The 24,099-nt window shown below is 49.3% G+C and overlaps 2 protein-coding genes across 4 annotated transcripts; one reads left to right on the top strand and one right to left on the bottom strand.

Moving 5' to 3' along the window:
- The first annotated feature begins 22 nt into the window (after positions 1 to 22).
- C1QTNF2 (C1q and TNF related 2) lies at positions 23 to 9,254 on the top strand. Its single transcript, XM_040078619.2, has 5 exons — positions 23 to 229; positions 327 to 488; positions 3,982 to 4,251; positions 6,860 to 7,108; positions 8,314 to 9,254. The coding sequence occupies exons 4-5, from the start codon at positions 6,868 to 6,870 to the stop codon at positions 8,925 to 8,927; spliced, it is 855 nt and encodes a 284-aa protein (XP_039934553.1). The 5' UTR covers positions 23 to 229; positions 327 to 488; positions 3,982 to 4,251; positions 6,860 to 6,867; the 3' UTR covers positions 8,928 to 9,254.
- Positions 9,255 to 9,701: 447 nt separating this feature from the next.
- Positions 9,702 to 13,247, bottom strand: FABP6 (fatty acid binding protein 6). Of its 3 annotated transcripts, none has more exons than XM_040078622.2 (5): positions 12,909 to 13,247; positions 11,484 to 11,568; positions 10,519 to 10,694; positions 9,976 to 10,065; positions 9,702 to 9,795 (listed from the first exon to the last, which is right to left on the bottom strand). In XM_040078622.2, exons 2-5 carry the CDS (start codon positions 11,548 to 11,550, stop codon positions 9,742 to 9,744), a joined length of 387 nt encoding a protein of 128 aa, XP_039934556.1. In that variant the 5' UTR covers positions 11,551 to 11,568; positions 12,909 to 13,247; the 3' UTR covers positions 9,702 to 9,741. The 3 variants fall into 3 exon arrangements, with proteins under 3 accessions (XP_039934556.1, XP_039934554.1, XP_039934555.1); XM_040078620.2 differs by lacking the exon at positions 12,909 to 13,247 and adding an exon at positions 12,560 to 12,867; XM_040078621.2 differs by lacking the exon at positions 12,909 to 13,247 and adding an exon at positions 11,915 to 12,308.
- Between the last annotated feature and the right edge of the window lie 10,852 nt (positions 13,248 to 24,099).

Raw genomic sequence — 24,099 nt, forward strand, 5'->3', positions numbered from 1 at the left:
GAGCTGGGGAGGCATTAGCATTGCCTGGTCTAATTAATCCTGGTTTATTTGCAGGAATACATAAAGTTAAATATTACTGCTCTTAGCTTTTGGCCTCTCTCCATGTGCTGGTGGAGTAGTTTTCACCAGCTCTGAGCTGAACATCCCAGCCCCCAGCTGCTCACGGGGTATAAAATCGTGGGTTTTGTTAAGGAAGCAGTTTTGAGGCTGCTTTGAGAGCATCTTACAGGTAGCTTAATTAGGGGTTATATCAGATGTTCTCCCCCTTGCCTTGGTGTGCTGCAGTGGAAAGCTGAGTTTGCCAAGCTTCTTACTATCTCTTTCAGCTTCCCTGGTGTATTTTCGTGCCTGATGAGCTCTTGCTTTCAAGCTGGAGAGAAAAGAAAGCCCTGAAGAATCAAAAATTGTGAAAAATTGAGAGCCTGCTGGTTTACCCGGCCTGTTTACTGCCTGAGGTGAGGCTTGAGGACACCTGCTGTACACCAGCTGTGAGTTATTTTTTTCAGATTGTTTTTATTGCTCCTAAATAAAATAACAGTTCTTGTCCTTCTTGCAGGGTCTTTGCCATGGGGTTTAGTTGTGGCTTTAAGGTTGGAGTAGGGAAATTGTTTCTCATTTTGCTGGTGTCTTTATTTTACATTATTATTGGATATGGTTAAGGTGCAAGTCTGGTGTTGCAGACTCCAAAGCAGGGGGGCTGGAGGTGGTGGGTTTTGGGGTTTTTTTTGTAATTGGGAAATACAAGGCATTTTCAGAAATCCATTCTTATCTAAGGCAGGGGCCAATTGTGGTGAGTCAAAAAGGTTGCTGAATTTACTTTGAATTACAGAACTTACTGAATTTACTTTGAATTGTAAATAGAAGGTATGTGGAACAAAAAGCAACAACCCCAAGTTTTCCACAACATCTGCTCAGTGCTGGCAGTGGCTCACTGGGGATTGGGCTGGTTCCCACTTCCGTCTTCCCAAAATAAGCTCTATTTATTTTTATCTTAATGGGTCAGGGCTGCAGCTCCTAAGCAGAGCTAATGGTCTCAAGAGCGTCCTTTAAATTTAAACAGGGTTTTGACTCATTTTTATGGGAGGTTTTGGAGAGGGACAATCACTCTCTGTAGGCTGCTTACAGACTTCCAAACTGCTTTTATGCAGGGCAATAAAAATTACTCAAATCACCATCCCACACTAAGACTGGAGGCTTGTTGGGTGGAAAAATGCTTCTTCCTTCCCATTAGTATCTCCCCAAACCCCTGACACTCATGTTTGGTGAGGCACACTCCCATTGTTATTGCTGGTTTTTAGGCTGCCTCCAGCCTCGGGGTGAATTTCAGCTCTTCTGGCATTTGCTGAATCATTTTATTTGGTTACAAAGTCGTGGCTGCAAGGTCAGTACCTAACAATGAAACCAGTGAGTGCTGAGAAGGTAAACAAAGGGATACCCTTCCAGGCCAGGACACAGCCCTGTGCTGGGCTGGGAACAGGTGGTCACCCACTTTTAAGTATTCTCCCCCACAGCACGTGTACAGCAACAGCGAAGGGTGATTGAACCTTTAGGTGACTTTGTCCTGCAGGATTAGGGATGGCAAACTAGATATATTTATAGAGAAACAAATGATTTATCATGCTAATGGTAAGACTAAAAAGGCCTTAAACAGAATTATTTGCTACCTAGTATGGGTAGCCAAAACTACTAGTATAGTATAATGCACTATCTTTGAAGCAAAATTGAAGCATTTACTAAACTATACTAAAGACAGGGAAAAGTATTAACTAGAGAATGGTGTTACTCATCCAGACCAACGACTGTGGGCAAATCTCTTTGGCTCAGCCCTGAGGAGTGTCCTTGAGGGATGTTTCCACTCTGGGCAGGAATCTCCACCCGCTCTCCAAGAGGGGTTTGTTGGAAAACCCTCTGTTAAGAAGTGGGCCTGGGCTGTCAGTCAGATGTGTCTGGGCCAGCTGTGCCAGCTCAGCAGCTTTGGGTAAGGTGTCAGAAGAGTCACTTGTTTGTTCCTTATCAGGTGCTTCATCGTCTGCCACATTTTCACCTCACTCTCGGGATGTTTAACTTTGGTTTTAGCATTGTTCGCCCTAAAGGCAGCCCCAACCCACACCTGTCCCTGACCCAGCCCCTCTTCCCTGGGGTCACCACGGGAGTCACAGCACAGAGGCTTCTGCTAAAAAGCAGCACAGAGGGGACAGGATCTGCTGTACTGTCCCCTGCAGTGTCTCACTGACACAAAAAACACTGAGCATGAGTCGCAGGCTGCTCTGATTCTCTGTGTGGTTTGTTTATTTAATCACTTGTGCTGCCAAGTGTTCTCAGCAGAGCTGTCTGGGACACCGGTGGAGCCTGTGCTGGCCATGCAGCACAGATAGATTTTCCATCTGCCTGGCAGGAGCTTCCCAGCAGTTTTCCCCCACACTGCTGAACTAGGTCAGGCTCTCACTGCCTTCCCCATGCTGCAGACCTGGGCACAAAATCACCCCAGACTGTGAATTCCCTGCTGCTGCCTGGCAGGATTGCTGTGTGTCCAAGCATCCTCTCATCCCTGGCCTGTGTCATACCCATCCCAAAGCACAGGTGCCATGGGGTAGGAGATGATCAGCAGATGTGCTTTTCCTTTTCCACACCATCAGTGTCTGAGGAAACCACTGCGGCTTCCCAGGCCCATCCAACTGGCACGGCAGCAAAGCCCATGGGAAGCTTTCACCTGGTTTCCCATTTCACATGCACTGCCTTGAGCCTGCTGGCCCACACCCAGGCAGAGGGGCCCAGCACGAGAGCTGGGTTCTTACAAACTTTATGGAAACAGGTGAAAAGTGAGAGTTCTATCTGACCAATACCCAGAGCAGTGTCTGGGTCTGCCCCAGCTGTGCTCACCCCAGTGCCAGAGGTGAGCCAGCTTTCCTAGAGCAGCCCTTTTCCCGGGAAATGCAAAGCTGATGATTGCACGGGTTTGGGAAGGGGGGTTGTTCTCCTGGAGGTTGTTTGATGTCAGGGAGCTGGGGCCGGGCGCTGACTCTGCAGGAGCTCTGTGGGACTGTCAGCACAGCACGTAAACAGCCCTGTGCTTCCTCAGCCAAATGTTCCCAGTGCTCCCAGGAGCATCTGAACTGGCCCCAGCTCACAAAGACAACTGTGTACAGACTTCATCTTTATGTTAGATCCGTTCCCACCAAGTGCCAAAAGCGAGCACAGGGGAAAGCTTAAAAATAAACCAAGACAGCTCTGAGAAGGATGAATTTGGGCAGAGCAAGGAATGACAATTGCAGCATTCTCCTGATCAGCTGATGTCCTGCACGGAGCAGAAAGGATTTACTGGCTGCAGGGCAGGGTTTGGAGCCCTGCCACCAGGCACACGCCTGTCCCACGCCCCGTGTGGGATCCTGGTGGGACCAGAGCAGGAACCCACAACCAGAGATGAGTCTGGTCAATACCAACCCTGGCCGCATCCCAGAGCATCCTGCTCCAGCCTCAGCTACTCCTCCTACTCTTCCTGCCTTAACTGAAGCAATTGTTGGGGGCTTGTAACTACTTCCAAGCTTAAAACACCATCCCAACCCTTTCCCAAGACAGAAGCATTCTTGCCCTGCTATCCCTATGACAAAGTTGTATTTTTTAGTGCACATCAGCCTGAAGAAGTGCTGAGGTACAAATTTGAATTTGCAGAGCTGCTGCTTCATGACTTTGTTCTTAAATTCAAGCCTGGAGTGATTCAAGCGAGTTTCCACCCCTAGGATAAGATTTTCTTCCCTTTAATGCTGGAGGATCAAGTGTCAGGGTTGTTCCCCAGTTGGATCAGTGTTACCCATTCCCTGCTTGTGTGGGCAGCGACTACAGCAGGGAGGGGCAGCATCAATCAGACGTGATCCAGGCAGCCCCTGAGCCCTTCCTCCAGGACTGCAAGGGAGAGGGAGAAAGGGAAAAGCTCCCCAAGCATCAAGAGCTTCCCAGCCACATGTGCATAAAAATCCCTTCCAGTGCCACGTGACCGAGGAAGAGGCACAGATCCATTACACAATAATAAAAATATGCCTTTGGCAACGTGGAGCCAAACTGGAGCTGCTGCAGGGAGCTCAAACTACGCACAAGGAGGAGTAAAACAGAAATAAAAAGGACCAAAGTCAATCCTGCACAGCCCTCCCAGGACCTGCTGTGGCAGGACGGGGCCGGGGATCTGCAGCAAAACATCTGCCTGAAGCCCTGGGGGCTGCCAGCGCCTGTCAGGATCTCACTGAGGAGATCAGGCTGGTGAGTAGATCCACTTTTCCTTCTTTCTGCCTCTCCCTCCTCTTACCCTTAACTTCGAAAACTTCCCAAATAAGGTCTAAATCACTGAGCGCTCAGGTTTCCGACGCTTGCACAGGAATCCATAAAGGCAACAGTTGCCAGTTAAAGAAATAACGCCATGAGGGAAACATTCCTCAGCCTTTGCTGGGAGCTCCCACCTCCTTCAGCCTGTCCCTGCACTGGGCAGCTGCCGAGACGGGTTTGAGCTCGGGGCTAGGGAAGGTTTGGCACAGGAATTCCCGGGGCCTGGAGCCAAGGGAGCACCGCAGGTTCAGGACAGAAGGTGCATCTTCTGCTGTCCCTCCTTTGCCGTTGCTTTGTGCAGCAGCAGGGAACTGATGAACTTCCCTGGCTCCTATCAGTTAAATCTACCCATTTCAGCTGTTCTGTCACTGCTGTCACATCTGATTTTACCTAAATCAGCCTTGCACCCAAGGGCTCCTTTTGCTTTCACCCCGAGGACACTGCAGGGCAACCTCCAGAGCTGAGAATTAGACTCATGGGGATAATGATTATCTTGAAGATTAATGAAGCACCTTGAGGTACACTAGGAAATTGTGAGGCAGAAAGATGGATGTTTCGTTTGAGAAAGCCTTGAATATTTAAAGGAAATAGAGAAGAAAGTCTTGGTGATTGTTCACTGCTGTGTCCCCTCATCCTGCTCCTGCCTCCCTCCAAGCAGCAATTCCCTCAATTTCCTGTTCCCACCACCACATAGCACAGCGTGGCTTCACTGGCCAAAAAATCTCCATCCAACCACTGCACGTGCCATCGTACCCTGCATCTTGAAACCCTCAGGGATTTTCCTCTGGGATTTCAGCCCAGCTGCCTTGGAAGCAGCAGAAAGCAGCTGATCCTGACTCTTCCAGGCAGGATCTTTTCTTACAAAAACACTTCTTTAATTCACAACAGGCATTGGGCATGGCCCAAAGGTCTCTAACCCTGGCGACAAAGCCATTGGTTAAAATGTCATTGGAAAATCAGCCCTGCTGCTGCACAGCCTCCCGTGCTGGGCTGGCTGCCCACTCCACAGAGAGGGGAGATGCTGGTCTGCTTCCAATTTGCTTTTTGGAGCTCATCGGACCTTCTACATCAAGGAGATGTAGAGGAGATGTAATTTTCCTTTTAAGGTGGAACAGCATGAGGTTGGTTCTCTTTCAAAAAGATTTCTTGAAGAGGTTATTTATAGATGCTCTTGTGGATGTGGTGGCGCTTTGCATCCCACACACATTGCTGGGGTATGGGATGAAACGTTCTTGTGGAATTGTTAATTAGCACCAGCTCTGGAGCTGTGCAAGAGCACAGCTCTGGGTACCTGGATACTCCCCACTTATCCAAGTACTGGTCCCACAGACCTCCCAGCCTCAGGGGATTTTGTTTGCCACTTCTTATCCCATCAGGTCAAAGAGTGAACAGAAGTGATTGGGTAACAAATTGGCAGAGGAGCTGCCCTCCCACCTTCTGCTCCTTCTCACACCTTTCTTCTCCACATGAGGCATTCCCAGCTTTTCTCCAGGTTATGCTCCACAATGACATTTTTCCCTGCCACAGCTTGTGAGTGTCCTCTTCCTCCAGACACCTCTCACTTCTCTGCCCCATTGGAAGGGCTCCTGGGAAGCAGGGATGCAGCTTTCCTTTTGATCTCCCACTCCAAGGCATTTGAATATTTTGTTTCCTTTTCCATGAACTCAGAAGCCTTCATTCAACTTTCCACATGAACACTGGGTGGTGCTTTCCATCTCACAAATCCATTAAACCGACACCTTTCAGCAGCAGCAAATCAGAGCTGAAGAACCAAAGGGCTTAGCAGCCAAATCCAGCCCTAGGTCTGGTTTGCATTTCCCTCTCCTCTGCATGTTCTTAATTATAATATCATAGGACTGGGGGCTCCCACTGAGCATAAATATGTAGGATCAGCTGGCTGGATTTGGAGCATCTAAATGTGCATTTCCATCCCTCAGGAGCTGCGAGCAGGATGAGAGATAAGGCCAACGTGGAATTTAGCCAGTGCTCTAAGCATCTTAATTCCAGGGCAGGAGCTGCACGTAACAGTACTGGGGAGCTGCTAAAGCTGAGCTGCAGTGGGGAGGGGGATGAGGCTCAGACAGGCAAAAGGCACTAAGGCCTGGCCCAAAGCCTGCCCAGCCTCTCTTGAGCCCTGCCCTGTGTCACACGATGGGCTTTGTGCTTTGAAGAAACCTCAGTGACCCAACCACGGGCAGGTCGTGCTGGGGATGTTCACACCAAACCCTTTCTCTTGCTTCCACTCCCCTGGTCCCAGGCAGCTGCTTTCTGCACTCCTCTGCCATGGCTCCTGGTGTTTTGGGGGAAAAGAGGCTCAGGGAGCAAAACAAAACGAGGGATGGCCACAGATACAGACTTGGAGAAGAGTGTGATAAAAATATTGGTCTGACCTAGAAAACTCGGTGAGCCAAGTCCTTGGAATCACATCACACCAAAGCAAACAGCTCCCCCACCCTGCCGCTACAAGCCAAATAATCTCCCGTTTTCATGCAAGTTTCTGCACCAGCCCACGCCGGTGGTGCCCACACGCGTCTCGTCCCCGCAGGCTGTGCCATGATCTCTGCCGTGCTGCTCCTCTGGACCGTGCCCTGCGTGGCAAACCACATCCTGGGGGGCTTTGCCAAGCGGGAGCTGCAGGAGGGTGCCCAGCTGGCCTGCAGCCTGCCAGGGCCCCCCGGGCCCCCCGGGCCCCCCGGCGTGCCAGGGTCTCCCGGGACCGTGGGCAGGATGGGCTTCCCGGGCAAGGACGGCAAGGACGGCCAGGACGGGGACAAGGGCGAGCACGGCGATGAAGGTAAGAGAGAGGCGCTCAACTCAACAATGGAAAGGTGGAAGCTGTGCCGCGACAGCCGCTTCGCAGCTACACCTGGTGGGAAACTCGGCCAGAAATTCCCGCTGTCCGCTCTCCAAATGATCCCGCTTGTCAGAGGGGTTCCAGACTCACATCGTGTCCTGACAGCTGCGGGCAGTTCCCGCTGGCTTCGCTTTGTGACACAGCGAGGTTTGCCCTGCGCTGATCAGGGCTCTCTAGAGGAGACGAGGAGCTGGTGTCTGGTTCCTGCTCCCAGGAAAACCAGAGCCACGTGAGAAAAGGAAGGATCGGCTGCCCGGAGCACTGTAACGGGACGGGCACTGGCCATGCCGGACCTAATCCGGAGCAAACAACCGACGTGAGGCGGGGCTGTGCTCGGGATCGTGCCGGAGTCGGGAGGCAGCAGGAGCAGCTTGTGCAGAGCAGTGATTTCCCTCTGCCACACTAGAGAGCACTCCTGCCTCAGCAACGCCGGCGAGCCCAGCCTGCGGCTGCCTCCCTTCTCCCTCCCTTCTTCCTCCCCGAACCGGGAATCTGGAGAGCAGATTTCCAACCACAGCTGCATTTCGATCTGCTCTTGTTACAGCAGGTCAAGAGGCACTGCACGAATCCTCACGATTTTGCTCGTATCAGATACCACCGAGCCAGAATCGCTGCCAGCCCAGCTCCCTTCCCATCTCAGGGCAGCCCCTGCCCCCGTTGTTTGCTGGTTCATCTCCCAGCTGGGATGGGCTTTTTACCACATCTAGATTTACTTTTGCCTTGTTTTTAAACAGTTTCGTGCTAAATGAAAAAAAAAAAAGAGACATGAGATCAAAAGTACTCACCTATTCAAAGTGGGGCTCTGAAAGCTTCACAAACCTGTCCCATTCTGTAAAACCCAAACATTTAAAGATTTAATTCCTCCTTTTTCTCAAGCGAGCTAGATAATGGAGTCAGTCTTTTGGTGCTTAAAAAGGAGAGAGTTCCACTGTTACCGCACCAACTCCCTGCTTACCCTGGCTGGTCAGTCCAGAGAGATGTCCATCCCCAGGTGGGATTTCATTGGGATTCTCACCAATGCAAACCAGCGATGGCTCAGTTCTAAATTAAATCCCTGCTGCAATGCTCTGACCCCCTTCCATTGTTGTATCCGCTCTTTCCCTCAAAAGTGATAAGAAAAATTGATAAGATCATTTTTCTTCCAGGTCCCCAGGGCAGAACAGGAAACCCTGGCAAGCCAGGCCCGAAGGGGAAAGCAGGAGCCCTTGGCAAGGCAGGGCCCCGGGGGCCCAAGGGTTTAAAGGGCAATCCCGGGAAAATCGGGGCCCCAGGGAAGAAAGGGCCCAAAGGGAGCAAGGGGGAGCCTGGGCTGCCGGGCCCCTGCAGCTGCAGCGCCAGCAGGGCCAGGTCTGCCTTCTCCGTGGCAGTGTCCAAGAGCTACCCCAGGGAGAGGCTGCCCATCAAGTTTGACAGGATCCTGATGAACGAGGGAGGACATTACAACGCTTCCAGTGGGAAGTTCATCTGCAGCATCCCGGGGATTTACTACTTCACCTACGACATCACTTTGGCCAACAAGCACTTGGCCATTGGCCTGGTCCACAACGGCCAGTACCGCATCAAGACTTTTGATGCCAACACTGGGAACCACGACGTGGCCTCTGGATCCACCGTGCTGGCACTGAAGGAGGAGGATGAGGTGTGGCTGCAAATCTTCTACTCGGAGCAAAACGGGCTCTTTTATGATCCCTACTGGACAGACAGCTTATTTACTGGATTCTTGATTTATCCTGACCAAGATTATCTCAATGAAGTGTAGGATGAGAAACTGTGGGGAAAAATAGGAAATGGGCCTCAATCCTACCAAGTGTGGCCTTACACGGGACATGTCTGGGATTATCAGATGATTCCACATTTGCCTGTGGGATTATCAGTCGACTGCACCCTGCATGGACTATTTAAACTTTCCTTGATGCCATCAAGCCCACAGGGTACCAGGCTTTCAGCAGCCTCATGAATGTCTGCATCCCAAAGCCGCCCGTTATGTATTCCACGATTATTCCAACATGCCATGGACATGTAACTCAAATACTGGTGCAGAATGCTTTGGTTATTGCATTGTTACAATAAAGCATGGAAACCAACAGTGATTTCCCAAAGCTGAGCTGGGAAGTGGCCCTGGTGCTGGAGATTGTGTCACTGGGCCTCCTCCTCTACACCCCAGGACAATCCTTGTTAACGGAATTAGGCTTTGCCAGCCAGTTCAGGGTCAGGAATTTGTCACCTGCGGTTGGAAAAGTCCCTCTCAGCCCCATCAAGGCAGTTCTAACAGCAAAGGCATCTGGTCTGTACAGGAAGTGATTAAAAGGCCTTGTTTTTAAGGTTCAGGGCTCCTCTCAGAGCACAAAGTGTGGCACTGATATCCCTCAGAGCAGAGACTCAGAGCCACAGAAGGGTTTGGGTTGGGAGAGACCTTAAATCTCATCTTGTTCCACCTCTGTCAGTTATTTAGGAGTGGGGTAAGCATTAACATGAGGATGTTTGTAATACCAAGGAAGAGACAAAGACAGAACTTTATTTTATTTATTTTATTGTTGGCTTTCAGTGCACTGGAAGAGACTGAACTTGCTGCCTTAGGCAATCTTTTTGCTGGTCCTTTTGTAGACTACACCAGAAGAAGTAGAAATCTGGAAGAAAGAATAAACCAAAACTTTGGTTGAGCAGTCCAGAGCTCCAGAGCCCCAGGGGAGCAGCCCTGGGAATGGCTCAGATCCTGTCCTTCACTTCAGATTTTTTTCTAAACTTCTGATTTTGAGGATTTTTTTTTTTTGTTTTTTATAAACTACCCTGGATCTCTGAGCACTCACCTCTACCAGCTTCCCCCCAGAGATCTCTGCAGTGTGGCGGTAGTTGGGAAAATCAGCTACAAGTTTCCCATCTTCCATTTTGACAGTTGCCTGTAAAAGAGAAAAGGTTCATGTTTCTGGGGTTGCTGGAATTTCTGTTGCCAGGTTCTGTAACACCTGCACACCTGATGCTGGGAGCTCATGAGACAGAGGCTCTGTGCTGCACAGGTGGCCTCACGCACAGAGCTAAAATCCCTGGCCTTTAGTTCTTGAATGTTCACAATTTAAACAGGCTCTTGTTCATCTTCCAATTCCTGCAGGTTCCAGACCTCCTCATCACTCATTAACAGCTTTGAAAATGCTCCTGGCAGGCAGCCCAGGAGTCAGTGATGATGGAATCAGGGAATCCCAGGATGGGCTGGGCTGGAAAGGGCCTTGGTGCCCCTCATGTTCCACCCCCTGCCATGGGCAGGGACACCTTCACTAGGCCTGACACAGGTTTGCTTTGCACTCTAAATCCAGATCCTCCTGAGGCTGGGGAGCTGAAGAGCCCCATGGATTTACCTGGAACTTCTTCCCTCCCATGGTCTCCATGTCTGCCTCCTTGCCCACGGTGAAGGTGTTGGTGGTGGTGCGGCCTCCCGGGAAGTGCTGTGTCCACGTGAAGTCGTTCCCGTTCTGCACCACCTCGGTCACAATTTTGCAGTTCCTTCCCATTTCAACCTTGTCACTGGGGAGACCTTAAACAATAAAAACACAGAGTTTATCGAATCTAAGCTGAATTTGAACTGAAGGATGATAGTGGTGTGTTTGTTCTCAGAGCATCTGATTTGTTGTTCATTTCTTATTTTAAATTTTTTCACAACATCAAAGCTCTGAGCTGAAATTACTGATGTAAAGAGAGATTGGTACATTAATGAACTTGCTAAAATAAATCTTGCATTCTTTTCCCTAAGAAACAATACACAGGAAAAATGTATGAAGTACATAAAATATTCCCTTCTTAACCTACACGTGCAAAGCTTGGAATTTCATGTGCAAATTCCTTGGGCCGTTGCTATTTACCTGCACAGACCTATTTTTATATCTACTCTTGCTCTTTAAATAGATGCACACGGAGTCATGGAATCTTTGGACACTTTGGGCTGGATGGGACCTTAAAGATCATCCAACCCCCTGCCACGGGCAGGGACAACTTCCTCTATCCCAGGATGCTCCAAGCCTGGCCTTGGGCACTGCCAGGGATCCAGGGGCAGCCACAGCTGCTCTGGGCACCTGTGCCAGGGCTGCCCACCCTCACAAGGAAGAATTCCTTCCCAATATCCCATCTAACCCTACACCCTGAGAGTTTGAATCCATTGCCCCTTGTCCTGTCACTCCATTCCTTGTAAAGTCTCTCTCCATCTTTCCCGTAGCCCCTTCAGGCACTGGGAGGCCACAATTGGGTCACCCCGAAGTTTCTCCTCTCCAGGCTGAGCAATCCCAGCTCTCCCAGCCTGTCCCCAGTGCCCGACCCCAGCCAGACTCACCAATCTTCTGCACGAAGGCATCGTAGTTCTCGTCGCCCTCGAACTCGTATTTGCCTGTGAATGCCATTGTTCCCTTGGGATGAGCCTGAGGAAGCGGAACAGCAGCTGGATCAGAGCAGAATGGATCGGCTGGGCTGAGCCCCGGATTTATAAACCAGCCCAAGCTCTCAGCCCTCCTGGCCCACACCCCTTGGAAAGAGAACTTTATGGGCCCCGTGAGTCACTCATCGATGCCGTTGACCTGCGTGAAATCAAGGTTATCAGGCAATTGTGCATCCTTGCCAATAACCTGGAGATCAGCAGGAATCAAGGCCAAAGGCTCAGCTTTCCTTTAGTGCCGATTTAAACAAAATTATGTATTTTCGCTCTTAAGATTTCACTGGTTTTGCATTCAGGGTGGAATAAAAGTAAAATAAAAATGGACCATGCACCAGTTCTCAGCTCTGCAGAGAAAGACCTGGGGAAACTCGTGTGACCACCGGAGTTTCCTTTGCACTTTTGATTGGTTGACTATCCTGAAAACATATTTGACACTTAGTTTGTTAATTAAAACTCCCTTAGCTTAGTCCGGAGATGGCTGAACTCAACAAGAAGAAACTTCCTTTCCCAGCTGGACCCCGCCTGTAAAGGGCAAAGCAGCGTCAGCACAGGGAGCAGGGCAGGGGTGGCACAGCCATGGGAGCCCCCGTCCTGACTGAGGTCCCCCTGCTCCGGAGGGACCCGCACAGCCTTGGGAAGGAGGCCCATGAACTCGAGCCATAAACTCTCCGGCTCACATAAAACGTGCAGGGACAATTCACTACCGGGACCTTGGGAGAGAGATCAAACTGGATAAGGAAAGCAGCCCAGACCCGTGTAAAAGGAAGGAGATCATCAGATTATATGAACAGTACTTGAGCTTTTATGCTCCCTGTCCATAAAGATCAGATTATATTGATGGCTGTCCCATGATGAGATACAAAAATGCTGACAGCTCCATAGAGACATGGATAGGATATTCCATAATCCCACGGTGTGATTCTGCTGGTTACAAGGAGCAGCAGTGCAGAAAGGCCCAGAGCTCTGTTTGAATGTACCAGGATTATGTAAATTCCAAGTGTGCGGCATTTGGAGACAGTGAACGGGAATAAGTTGTCAGAGAAGTAAAACTCTTGTGGAAGCTCATCCCCAAAAGAAAAGGTCATCCGAAGTGAGCAGTGAATTCCCTCTGCCTCCCGAGTCAGCTGCCTCTGATATGCAAAACAGCCGAGTCTTCAAATGCTGCTGGGAACAGAGGGAGCTCCAAGGAGCCAAATCAAAGCCTTGGATAGCTTTACTTCGAGAGTTTGCTCGCACAAAATAATAACACAGAGTTTCTGCATTCCTTTTGTCTGTGGAGTCCCCTTGCCCTTGGGTGGCTCCCAGCAGCCTCCCAGGTTTATTAACCTTTCAGAAGAGTTGCAGAAAGCCAGGGAGATTCACTTGGAGACAAAACGAGGATAAGGGAGGTAATTCCAGCAGCGACTGAACCAGGCAGTGCCGGGCTTTGAAGTGCTTTTAGAGCTGGATTGCAACTGAACTGGGAGTACGGATTCAAAATAGCAGCGGGAACCCTCCAGTGACCACAGAGTTCCAGTTAATGACTCCCTCCGCATGAAACTTGCTGGGGAAAGCCTGAACCAGCCGTATCTGGCAGCTCTTCGGCAGCCCTCCTTAGGAAATGCTAATGATTATTAATTCCTCTGGTACTCAGAGTAATCATTGCTAATGAATTCAGGATGAGCTCATTTGGCGTTAATGTGCTGGGTAATTCCAGGGGAGTCCTGTTACCCTGGGCCTTGCTAAGTGCCCGTTTAGTCTGCTCCGAGGTGTTGCTGCTGTCCAGCCCTAAAGAGCAGAGAATTCATTACCAGAGTGTTGCTGAGTTATTGCACAGCTTGGACAGAGCTCAAAGACTGCACAGAAAGGCGCCTGCCGGGCTCCACAGGTGACAGCACAGGGCCTGTCCCTGCCCCAGAGGGGACGTGGACCTGCCGAACACCCCAGGAAAAACAGCAGATTCAGAGACAGGAACTCCTACAGGGGAGGAAGGCACAGTCTCGCCAAAAATCTCCCACTTTCAGGGACTCCCTAAAAGAAAGTTCAACTATTTTGTGTGACAACACTCCACCAGGAGAACCTTCAGTGTGTCTGGCTGTCCAGAAAAGAGATTTCTAGAAAAACAAGAGAGCCAAAGGACTCATCCAGGCTGCACAGGCTGGCAGAGCCTCTGTAGGAGGGGCTTGGATCCCACCGGTGTTCCTGATCTCCAAGTGGAACCTCAGGGGACTGCTGAGCTCTGGGCTGGGAATTACAGAGACAGAAAACAACCTGGGCAAAATGTACCATAGCTTCTTGGGAATTTAATTCCCTCCTTTCTCCAGGATTCTTCCTTTAATGGGTTATCCTGTAGTAAATGTTTTCAGTGGTATCCGGTTAAATGGGATGGGGATGGACAGCAGAAATGGGGAGCTGTCTTGATTTTTAACAGCTACCACAGAAGACTTGAATTTAGTTACGCCAGTTTGGGTTTGTGTATCCTGAAAAGGCACGGGAAAAATAATTCTGGCTGCTCTCGATTTGGCTCCCACAAAACTGCTCAGATTCCTTTGAAGTATCATCCTTGGATTAAGAGCCACTGTGGAATATTTTGAACTCCAACGGTTTCAGTTTAATATAGACAACATTTCAAAGGTTGCTAAAAAGGAAGATATATTTCAACTTTATCTGCAGAGTCTTCTGGTCAAAAATAGGAGTTAAAGCTCCTCTCCCTATGGATTTCTTATATAGAAATATCTAAAGTTCTAATAAAGTTAATAACTGACAGCCCTAAAGACAGGAATCATTGCAACTCTTCTGGACTTTTCTGAGCAAACCCCCTTTATCTACACCGTTCATGGGCTGTGTTGTAAAGATTTTATTACTTGATAATATCTGTGTGATTGTCCTTGCTGACACATCAGATAACACAGCTCCAAATGGAGCTTACCCTCCAGGGAATCCAACTGGGATTTCCTCACATGGCTGTGGCTTCCCACCCACGTCCAGAGAGAGAAATCCTGGTGTTCCAGAGCATTCCCTCAGCTGTGCTTGGGAACGTTCAATTCAAACACTGCTCTTCCCTTTCCCTGAGGGCACATCTGGTTTGCAGTTGAGCTTTTGGTATTCCCAAATCCCCTCCTCTGTGTGTCACCCTCTGAAGCCTTTTCTGCCCTCCCTTCCCCTGCAGCTCACCTGGGAGAAGGCTCAGGTGCAGCTGCTCCCAGCCTGGAGCTGGGAAGAAACCACCCCAGGAGCCAACCAAAGAGGGATTTGATTTGAAATAGTCTCAAAGGCAGACAGGAGAAACCAATATTTGAGTGAATTTTTCTAATGCCAGTGCAGTGTTTAGTAAGTGCCTCAGTGAAAATACTGATCCAAGTCAAGTGTGCAGGGACACACAGTCTGAGAAGCAGAGAAGGATTTCTTTCCCTGAAATACAAGAAAAGCCAGTTTTCTTTGCACAGAAAACCTCTTTGGGCCTCAGCTCTGCTTTGATGTGTGTGATTCACAGCAACATCTCACTGCATACTTTCGGCCCTTTGAAATTGTTTATATTTCCTTGGATACATTTATCAGGAGAAGAAAATATACTTCTGTGGCAGAGAAAATACACACATTTCACGTGCCATTCCTTCCCCACCTCCACACCAAGCAGATCTTTGCATCTCCTTGTTCCAGGCGCTGCTTTTATTACATCTGGTGTCCCTCTTCTGCAGTTTGATTTATTCCCGAGTTGTCCAGCATTAAGTTGGCTCTTATTAATCAAACAACATTGATGGGAAAGTGGGAAAATGAGACCAGGTTGCTAACAGCTGTGATTTTCTCAAACCCTGGAATAAGCCACTTTTCTCTTAAAGATTCCTTCCAGAATCAGAAGAAAAATCTGGAAAACACTTCAAAATCTGAACTTCTATTAAAGTGTTGCTTTACTCCAGAGTACCAAACAACAGCTCTTTCCCTTCTAAACAATGGGAAAGCATCAGAGGCCAAAAAGCCCCTACAAAGTGTCAGATTGGCTCAGCTGGGTGCTGAGAACAGCACATTTGTGGGTTCGGTCCCTGTATGGGCCTAAGAGCTGGACTTGATCCTTGTGGGTCCCTTCAAACTCAGAACATTCTGTGATCTGGAAATCTGTTTATTTTTTAAAACTGAATTTTTTACCTAAACTTGCCTTTTGCAATGGCTCAGACTGGTAACACACACGGGTCATTCTCAGGGTGCTTAAAAGCTCAGTGACTGGGTAGGAGCCAACTTCCCCAAATTCTGTTTCCTCCGGCACAAAATGCTCCTGCAAAGTCTGCTTTTGAAAAGAATTTGCATCCAGGAGTAACGCGGGATCCTGGCTGTCCCTGTGGCTCCCCTGGTGGCTCCAGGAGCAGCAGGATTTGTCTGGCAGCCGGGTGAGCTCAGGATTTGTCTGGCAGCCGGGTGAGCTCAGGATTTGTCTGGCAGCCAGGTGAGCTCACCTGTGCTGGGCCACAGCACCATCCAGTGCCGGCTCCGTGCTGCTGAACCCTCCCCGGGGAACCCCAGGGTCAGAGCTGCAGCTCGTGTCCTGAAAGGCAGGAGAGGGAGGGAACCAAAACACCTCAGCTCTCCCTGCATCAGAAGTGGGGTTTGTGTCAGTTCGGGATGTCAGAATCACAGGATCATGACGGATTTGGGTTGGAAGGACCCTAAAGATGCTCCGTTTCCAGCCCCCTGACTCAAAGTCTGGGTGCACAATATGGATTTTGAAGCTGAAAGGGAATATGTTGGGCTTTTGTTGGTCTCAAACCCATCAATCTGCATTTCCACAGAGCTCCTCTACCTGTGATCTGTACTCAGGGCTTGTTTATACCCCGTTTTTTTGGAGATTTTTATCTGCACAGTTGTCACCCACCATTGTTTCAAGCCAGGGCTCACCAAGACTCTTTGGCTGGGGCATTTGAACCTCCTGAGCCCCAGCCTTTGGCTGCCTCCCCCTCCTCTCCCCAGATAAAACCTTGCAAGTTACTGCTACTCCCTGCTGCTCTCTGCTGCCACAAGTCCGAGCCAGGGCCAGACCCAGGATCTCCAGGATTTTCTCTTCCCTCCTCAAAGCTGAAGGCAGCTCAGGGAGGGTGTTTGGGCTGTGTGTCCCTGCATGAAGGAGGAATTCCCCCAGGGAAGCAGGGAATGAATCCCTGCAGTGGCTGGCCATGGAATGTTGCTCACAGGGAGCAGCAGGAGACTTTGGTCCAGCCCTGCGCTTAAGGACTGGGAAAAAGCAGGAGGACACATGGATGGGAGCTGCAGGGAGAGGCTTCCATCCTCCTGTGTTCCTGAGAGGGGGAACTGGGGCAGGATTGATTCCAGGGGTGAGCACAGCACACAGGCTCCGGAGGCAGCTCCGTGCCCCTCCTGCAGCCCCGAGCAGGAGCCAGCCCAGCAGAGCACACAGGGCTGCAGCTCTGCCCATCCTGGGAATCCCAGCAGAGGCAGATGCTGGGAACGCTGCAACCCTTCAGTGCTAATTTAGGGTCTTGTTTGAGAAAAATTCCTCCTCCTGCAACAATGGCTTTGTTCCGAGAGGTTTGGTTTTGTCTGGTCAGTGCCTGCTCTTTTAAGTCATTGTGACCTACATACAGAGAGGATCCAAATAAAAAATTAAAGAGAAAGAGCTCTCTGTGACACTCTGGCTGAGCTACCCCCTCTGGATTATTTTTTCACACAGGGCCAAATATGAGTTTATATAAATTCTGTATGGTTGGGTTATTTTCTTCATTATCATACAGATGTTTAAATATCCCTCTTCAAGGAAAAATGTAGAATTTACCCACTGAGGGTGAAAAGATAGACACACCCTTGCTAGTGCTGTTATCCTGATAATAGAAAGAAAAACGCAGCCTGGAGCTGTGCCTCTGAATAAAACCCAGGACTGAGCACGGGGAGCTGACGCCTCAGTCACCCTGAGCCCCAGGTTCCTGTGCCAGCACACAGCACAAGAGCTCGGCTAAAATCATTTTCCCCAGGACACTTTGATGAGGTCTGGATGGCACAAGGACTAACCCTGGAGATGTGGAATCCAAGCCCTGCTCTGACTCACGTTTAAATCAGGATTAGTGGGACCATGACTCCTGCTGACTGCTCATTAAGCTGGGTGAGATCAGCCTGGGATCAGCTCAACTCCCAGGGGCTGCAAACTGATTTCAGAGCCCCAAGGTCGGTTCCACCTGGAATAACCCAAGCTCTGAGCTGGAGGAGAGCTGTGCAATCCCTGCCACAGCTGGCACCACCTGCAGAAACAAGAAAATGCCCAGGGCCAGAGGTGGCCAGCAGGACGCTGTGCTCTGTCCTGTCCCTGCAGGGCTGATGCTCCTGCAGCAGGGGCTGCACAAAGGGCAGCTGCCCCAGCCTGGCGCCTTTCCCTGCTCCCAGAGAACAACTGGCATTTCAGCCCAGCCGAGGGGAGCAGCTGGGGGAGAAGCAAATTAGAGTTTATGGGGATCAAACAAACCCACATCACTCCCTGTGCTTGGGGCTGCGAGGCCAGCTCGCATCCGCCTCTGCTGCTGATTGTTTTTTTGACAGGAATTGCTCCCCAAACAGTCATCTTCAGTGATTATTTGTCTCCTTCCCTCTTCCCCTGATTACAGCCAGACTGGGACATCCCTGATCCGCATAGAAATGAATATTTGAAAAGGCAGGGCTGTCCTCCAAGGCCCTGTGCACCATTAGGCCTCCAGATTTACTGCCCCACCAGAGGCCAGGGGGGTAATGAGGCAGCAGCAACGGGCTACGAATCAGGAGAAAGGAGCCCAAAGAAAGGGATTTGCCTTGGCACATTCCTGACTGAAAATTAGAATTATGGCTGAGCTCCTGCCTTTATAGAGGAATTTTCACCTGATTTTGCAGCCCCACTCCCAGAGCCTGCCCTGCACTGTAGCAGCTCCTCTTGACTCAGCAGTGCCCCGTGTTCTGCCAGTGCTGATGAACGGGAAGCACCACCAAAGCCGGAGCACATTTAAGCAGGGCTTTTGCTGTGTCACTGTGGTGGATGGAGTTCTGCTGTTCCTGGGCTCTCTGCAGCAGAGGTTTTCCCCCGGCGCTGAGCGGGGTCTGCTCCCCGTGAGCCAGGAGCACAGATTTGCCCAGGACGCTGGGGGAAGCACTGGCATTAATTGCAATCTGTGCACCCAGGCTGATGCAGCTGCAGCAGGAATGCTGATGAATGCCAGGAATTGTGTCCTCCCTGTGGAAAGCGCGTCCCAGGCTCAGCCCCGGCGCAGCTCAGTCCTGCAGCCAGCAGAGCCCTGCGACCCAACATCTCCTGAGCTCAGGGGGCACCTCCTGTCCCGCCGAACCCTGCAGGGATCTGCGCTGCTTTGTATCTCGGTGTGCTCAGCCCTCGGAACTGACTCATGTTTCCCCTCCTTTGGGAATGGTTCAAGAACTTCCTTTGGCCTGGCCTCATCTGACTCACCCTGGGCGACTTCAGAAATTCGAGCCAAATTGAGATTGGTGGAGAAAAAAGCAAAACTGAAGTCAAATTGTAACTACTGATGTGACAAAGTATTCCTGCCTCCAGTCTGCAGGCGGAAGAGGATTTATCTGGTCTGTCACTGGTCCAAGCCTGCATCCACCAGCCAATTTGATTTGATTCTGAGGGGAAAATATCATGAGTATCAGGAAGCCCTTTTATATTAAATGTACCCCCTAGAGGAAAACCCTTTGCAATGACAAAATTTCCAAACCCCACTCACACAGGGCTACGAACCCACGATGAATTCCCAAAGAAACAGTTTCACATTTCCCAGATACAATGTCCTAGAGAACAGCGTTTTAACTGCAGAGAGTTATTTTGTTTTAAGAGTTCACACACGCGTTTAAACCTTTCCTATTCCATGCAGGAGCCAGTTGCCAAGTCTGTTCTGTGCCTGCAAGCACAGATGAGTACAGAGGATGCTTTGTGAGGACTGATTATATTCCATTTACCAAATTTTAAACAGCACTGATTTTTACATCTTTCATTCTTCATCTCAGAGAAGACAAGAGATGTTCTCCTTCCTCCTCTGTTCCTCCCTGCACTGGGGAGAGGTTTGGCTGCTTTTATGCAGAATCCCAGCTGAGACTTCTCCGTTCTCATTAAGGGATAACTTGATTCAATCCTGGTAGTTCTTTTGGGATCCAGTCCCTCACCTTGCCATGTGTGATTCACCAACAGAATTTCCTACAGAAATGTGTCCCTCCAGGGGCGCAGCATGAAATTCCATTTTTATCATCCATTTTTATCATTCCAAAGGATGCCAAAGCAGAACTGAGCACCCCAGATATGTCCTAGACCGAAGCACAGGAGGTGGAGAAGGAACACTCGTAAACACCCAACTGCCTCTGCCGTCGAAGCAATGCCAGGGGGGCTCTGATATGAATTATCCAGCGTGCAGAGCTCAGAAACACAAAGGATCAGCCCTGTGGGAAGGACAGACTGCTGGCAAACAGTAGCTGTAATTCTCAGTCTTTTCCTCAGAACAAATTCAGTGACATGGGTACGGCTCATTTGCTTCCCTTACATCCCTGTTTTCCATCCCTCTTTGTTCCAGAAGTTAGGCTGAGCCTAAACAGAGGAAGCCTACAATCTCACAGCTGAGCTCTCATTACTGGGTGCTTCCTTTTCAGCGTCAAGTACCTCTGTTGTGGTTTCATTTCTGTATTTTCTAAGCTAGCATGAACTGTGCCTGGAAAATGCATTTTTTAGAGCATTTCTCGATGTTTTGGAAGCCTAACCTTGCCTACCACCAAAAGAAACAACCACACACTCCCAACCAGTTGTTCCAGTGAATAGAAATAAATTGAAGCTGGCAAAGGTATCCTTCCCCAGCGCAGTTTGTGCTGCTCAGCACGGTGGGGAAAGAAGTGCTCAAAATAAAGTATTATCCAGCTCCAGCAGCACATCCTGGTGCTGCAGCTCGGGCCCTGCTCTGTGATAAGCCCCACATGGGGGATTAGATTAGGGCAACGTAGAGAAATGCAGTGTGGCTACACCAAGACATTTCCTCACGAGGGTGGTGACACAGCCGTTGAAGGCTTGCATTTTTCATTTTATTGTTTGCTGAAGGGTGAGTGGGGAGAGTTTCACTGGGCCAGCTCTAGAAAGAGGGTCAAAGGCAAGATCCAGGCCCTGCTCCCAGGGAATGCAGTTAAAAGCACAAACAATGCTTTGCAAATCATCCAGGCTGGTTCTAATTACATTCATCTTCTGCCTTTGGAGCTGCTAACAGGCAGATGTGCAATAGTCACAGCTGGATGACCCCTGACAGAGATGTTCTCATTCCTGGCATTTGTCACTTTATGGACTTGTCTGTGACAGGACCAAGGAAAAGGATTTTTTAGAGCTCCCATTCTGGCTGCATCACTCCAGCTCCACACTCCCCCAAACTCTTGGACACGTAACATTTACTATCTTTGTGCACGGATCACCACGAGCCCTTATCGAATCTCTCACGTCAATCATCTCTGCCGTGGGTTTGTGGAGCAGCTGCCATCACAAATCCCTGTGCTTTATTGATTCCAGCAGCAGAGCCGCAGCCTGTTTTGTTCTGGAGGTGAGGGGATGTTTTTATCCATGGCCTGAGTTAAAGAGAGTCTCTGAATGAGGGCAACACAATTTCCCAACCACTGACAATCCCAGAAAGGTAACAGAGCAAGCTCCTGGTGTGAAGAATCTTCCTCTTGATGTGCAAGCCCCTTGCAAATGGTTTTGCTCAGAGTCAGAACTTACAAGATTACCTGGGAAGAGAAATTAAAAGTTGACCTGACTTTACCAAAGGAAGTGACTCGCAAAGGACGGTGCTGGGCTTTGCAGGTGAGCTCTGACAGGAACTCAGGCTGAGCCTGGGCGCTCCAGAAATTGATCCTACCTGAAATTAGATTAGGAAAGGGTAAGAGAAGACGCCTACCAGATATCCATAAAATACAGGGATGCATCTCTTGCTTGAAATACACTTGGCACTAGAGGTTCCACAACTGAAAGTCCACAAGAAACCAGAAGATGAGACAATGACAAGCAAGAACAAAGGTCTGTAAGAGAACACAAGGTAAAACATTGACTGAGAGCAATCTGGAAGAAAATTTCTTTACATATTCCCCCTCAATCCCTGTGATATTTTAAAGTAATAACAAACTTGTCATTTTTATTCATCACTAGGGTCCCTTCATTTTTTTTATCTAGAATGCAAAAATACACAAAAACAGGGACCCACAGGGCAAGGTCATCAGAAAGATGAAAATACTTGCCTGTGATGACAACACTTCTTTGCACCCACCCCTCCTAGGAGAGCTGCAGACCTCAGGAAGAGCTGGGAGTTATTTCTTGGGTTGGTTTGTTTGGGTTTTGACTGAAAGACAAACTGCATGGCAAAGCTGAGCTTTCAATACTTTTGCTTTTTAAGCACGACTTAAAAAAACTTGACTGCATTGTCATTTATGCCCCGCACCTGCCTTTGGAACAGCTTCAAAAGAATCACAAGAGAGGTGGGGGGACCCAGGGGAGTGTGGAAGCTCAGGCTGTGCAGTGGCTCCATCGCAGACTGTGAACTCCCAGGAAGAGCCAGGTACAAAACCTGCAAGCTCTGAGTGGGCTGGAGAAGCAGACAAGGACGTGAGACAGGAGTTACTTGGTTTTACTCAGGTGAACCATGAAGGCAGGCTGGCTTCAGGAGGGACAGCCTGTTACAGGTCCTTTTGCAATCTCCCTAGAAATCCCACTCCTCCTTGGGGACCACCTGCAGTGCTTGGCTCTGATCTGCAGTCGGTCCATTCCTAACTGCTGTATGTCAGACAACACATTTGTTTCCACCGGTCAATTTACTGAAATCCATCCAATTGTTGAAGGCAAACAATTAGCAAGAAAGCTGAATGTCTCAGTAACTCTTCATTTAAGGAGAGAAATCAGTTTGTAATTTATGGAATAACTTGATGATCTGAAAAACCAATTTTCTGGTCCCCGTGTCATTGTCAAGGATAACATTTAGCACTTACACAACACTTCATCGTCAAGTTGTTTTTAAACCTTCACTATAATTAAACCACGTCACTCTTGTGTGAATGAAATGTTATTGTCCATTTTTCACAGCCAGCAGAGCCGAGGCTCCACGTAAGTGCCAAAGAGAAGGACACAGTGTCACAGGCAGCTGGCAGCAGCTCCTTCAGCTCGGGAAGTACAAAGGATCCAGATGATTACCAGTCTGTTCCATTTCCTCTATTGTCCCGTCTCCTTGAGCCCTGTCAGCAGCAAACCTCGATGAGAACAGACTGGGTGGGATTCCCGCTCTCTGGTTAAGGTGTTTTACCCTTCCTGCTATCCCAGTTTGAAACAGGATTCATCTCCAGGGACTGCAGGCGAGGAGAGGTCACACCTCAGAGCTGGACACTCTTGATGTGGACAGAGCTTGGCTGCAGATGTAGAATAACCTCAGAAACACCACCAGGAACAAAAGAGGTGCTTTGACATATTTATGGCCAAAGAGACTTCTGTAATTTCTCAGAAGACTTTTCTGAGAATTTCTCTATTAGGTACCAAGCTGCCTCACCTACAGCTGAGTTTGGCCTCCCAGTCTGTCCTGGCTCCAGTGATGATGCCCATTTTCTCTGAATGGAGAAATCCATGGAGATACAGCGAGGATGCCACCAGCACCTGCAGCTGCACAGGCTTCAGAAGAAGGCAGAAACCAGAGAGATTATGAGCTAAGACAGGAAGTACCTTCAGACTCCATTTCCTTACAATTACAAAGTGAGATGTCAGCAGTGAGACAGTGCCAGTCCCTCACCCCAAGGGCTCACAGTTACCTTTTTTTAAAGCAACCCCAGCTATGGAAATCCATTTCAATCAATTCTCCATAATGACATTAGGTAGAGCCCCACTCACTGACTTCATCTCCTGTTCACAAGAAATGCAGCACATAATTGACTTTTCAGATACAGGGCAGAATTGTGGGGCACGTGTGCCTGCAGTGAGGTTTCCCAAATCCTTTAATGCTCATTCCTAAACCCAGCAAAATGAGCTCCATGTTCATAGGGCCACAGAAATCAGCTACCAACATCACAGGAAGGACTGATGATTTTCTCACCCCAAACTAACTTTCTGTAATAATTCACTAACAAATTTCAATCTGTCTTAAATACAATTAGCTACTGTTGTAAGAGCATTACTTTCCTAATCTGTTAGAGGAGTGGTGAGTTTGCAGCACCCAAGACCCAGATTTACTTTCAGTTTATTTGTCTGTATCCCTCTGCATTGTTCATGTACAGTGGTTTTCACTGGTTACACCTTTTCTTTTTAATTTAGAAAGCCTTGAACATTCCCCAGCAGCAGATCATGCCTTGAAAACGCTGACTGGTGGATTTATTAGCACTGTGTGAAGCTGTGAACGCTGGGCCTGACTCGGGGAGGGTTTGGTGGCCCTGCCCAGGGTCACAGGAAGCCGCTGTCGCTGTGGCAGGCACAGGAAGCCACTGTCACAGCGGTTCGGATTGAGCAGGGCAGCACAGAGCCTGCAAAGGCTGCAGGGAGGATGCCAACCTCATCCTGGAGTGTGGC

Source organism: Hirundo rustica, chromosome 14 (assembly GCF_015227805.2).
Source record: "Hirundo rustica isolate bHirRus1 chromosome 14, bHirRus1.pri.v3, whole genome shotgun sequence".
Classification (NCBI taxonomy): domain Eukaryota; kingdom Metazoa; phylum Chordata; class Aves; order Passeriformes; family Hirundinidae; genus Hirundo; species Hirundo rustica.

Excerpts from the sequence above, each read along its gene's own strand:
- C1QTNF2 (XM_040078619.2), top strand. The coding sequence starts at position 6,868 with ATGATCTCTGCCGTGCTGCTCCTCTGGACCGTGCCCTGCGTGGCAAAC. Across the intron at positions 7,109-8,313 it reads GGGCGAGCACGGCGATGAAG|GTCCCCAGGGCAGAACAGGA; the intron begins GTAAGAGAGAGG and ends TTTTTCTTCCAG.
- FABP6 (XM_040078620.2), bottom strand. The coding sequence starts at position 12,667 with ATGACCTTTTCTTTTGGGGATGAGCTTCCACAAGAGTTTTACTTCTCT. Across the intron at positions 10,695-11,483 it reads TGCCTTCGTGCAGAAGATTG|GTCTCCCCAGTGACAAGGTT; the intron begins GTGAGTCTGGCT and ends TTATTGTTTAAG. Across the intron at positions 10,066-10,518 it reads TGGGAGGGAAGAAGTTCCAG|GCAACTGTCAAAATGGAAGA; the intron begins GTAAATCCATGG and ends TCTCTTTTACAG.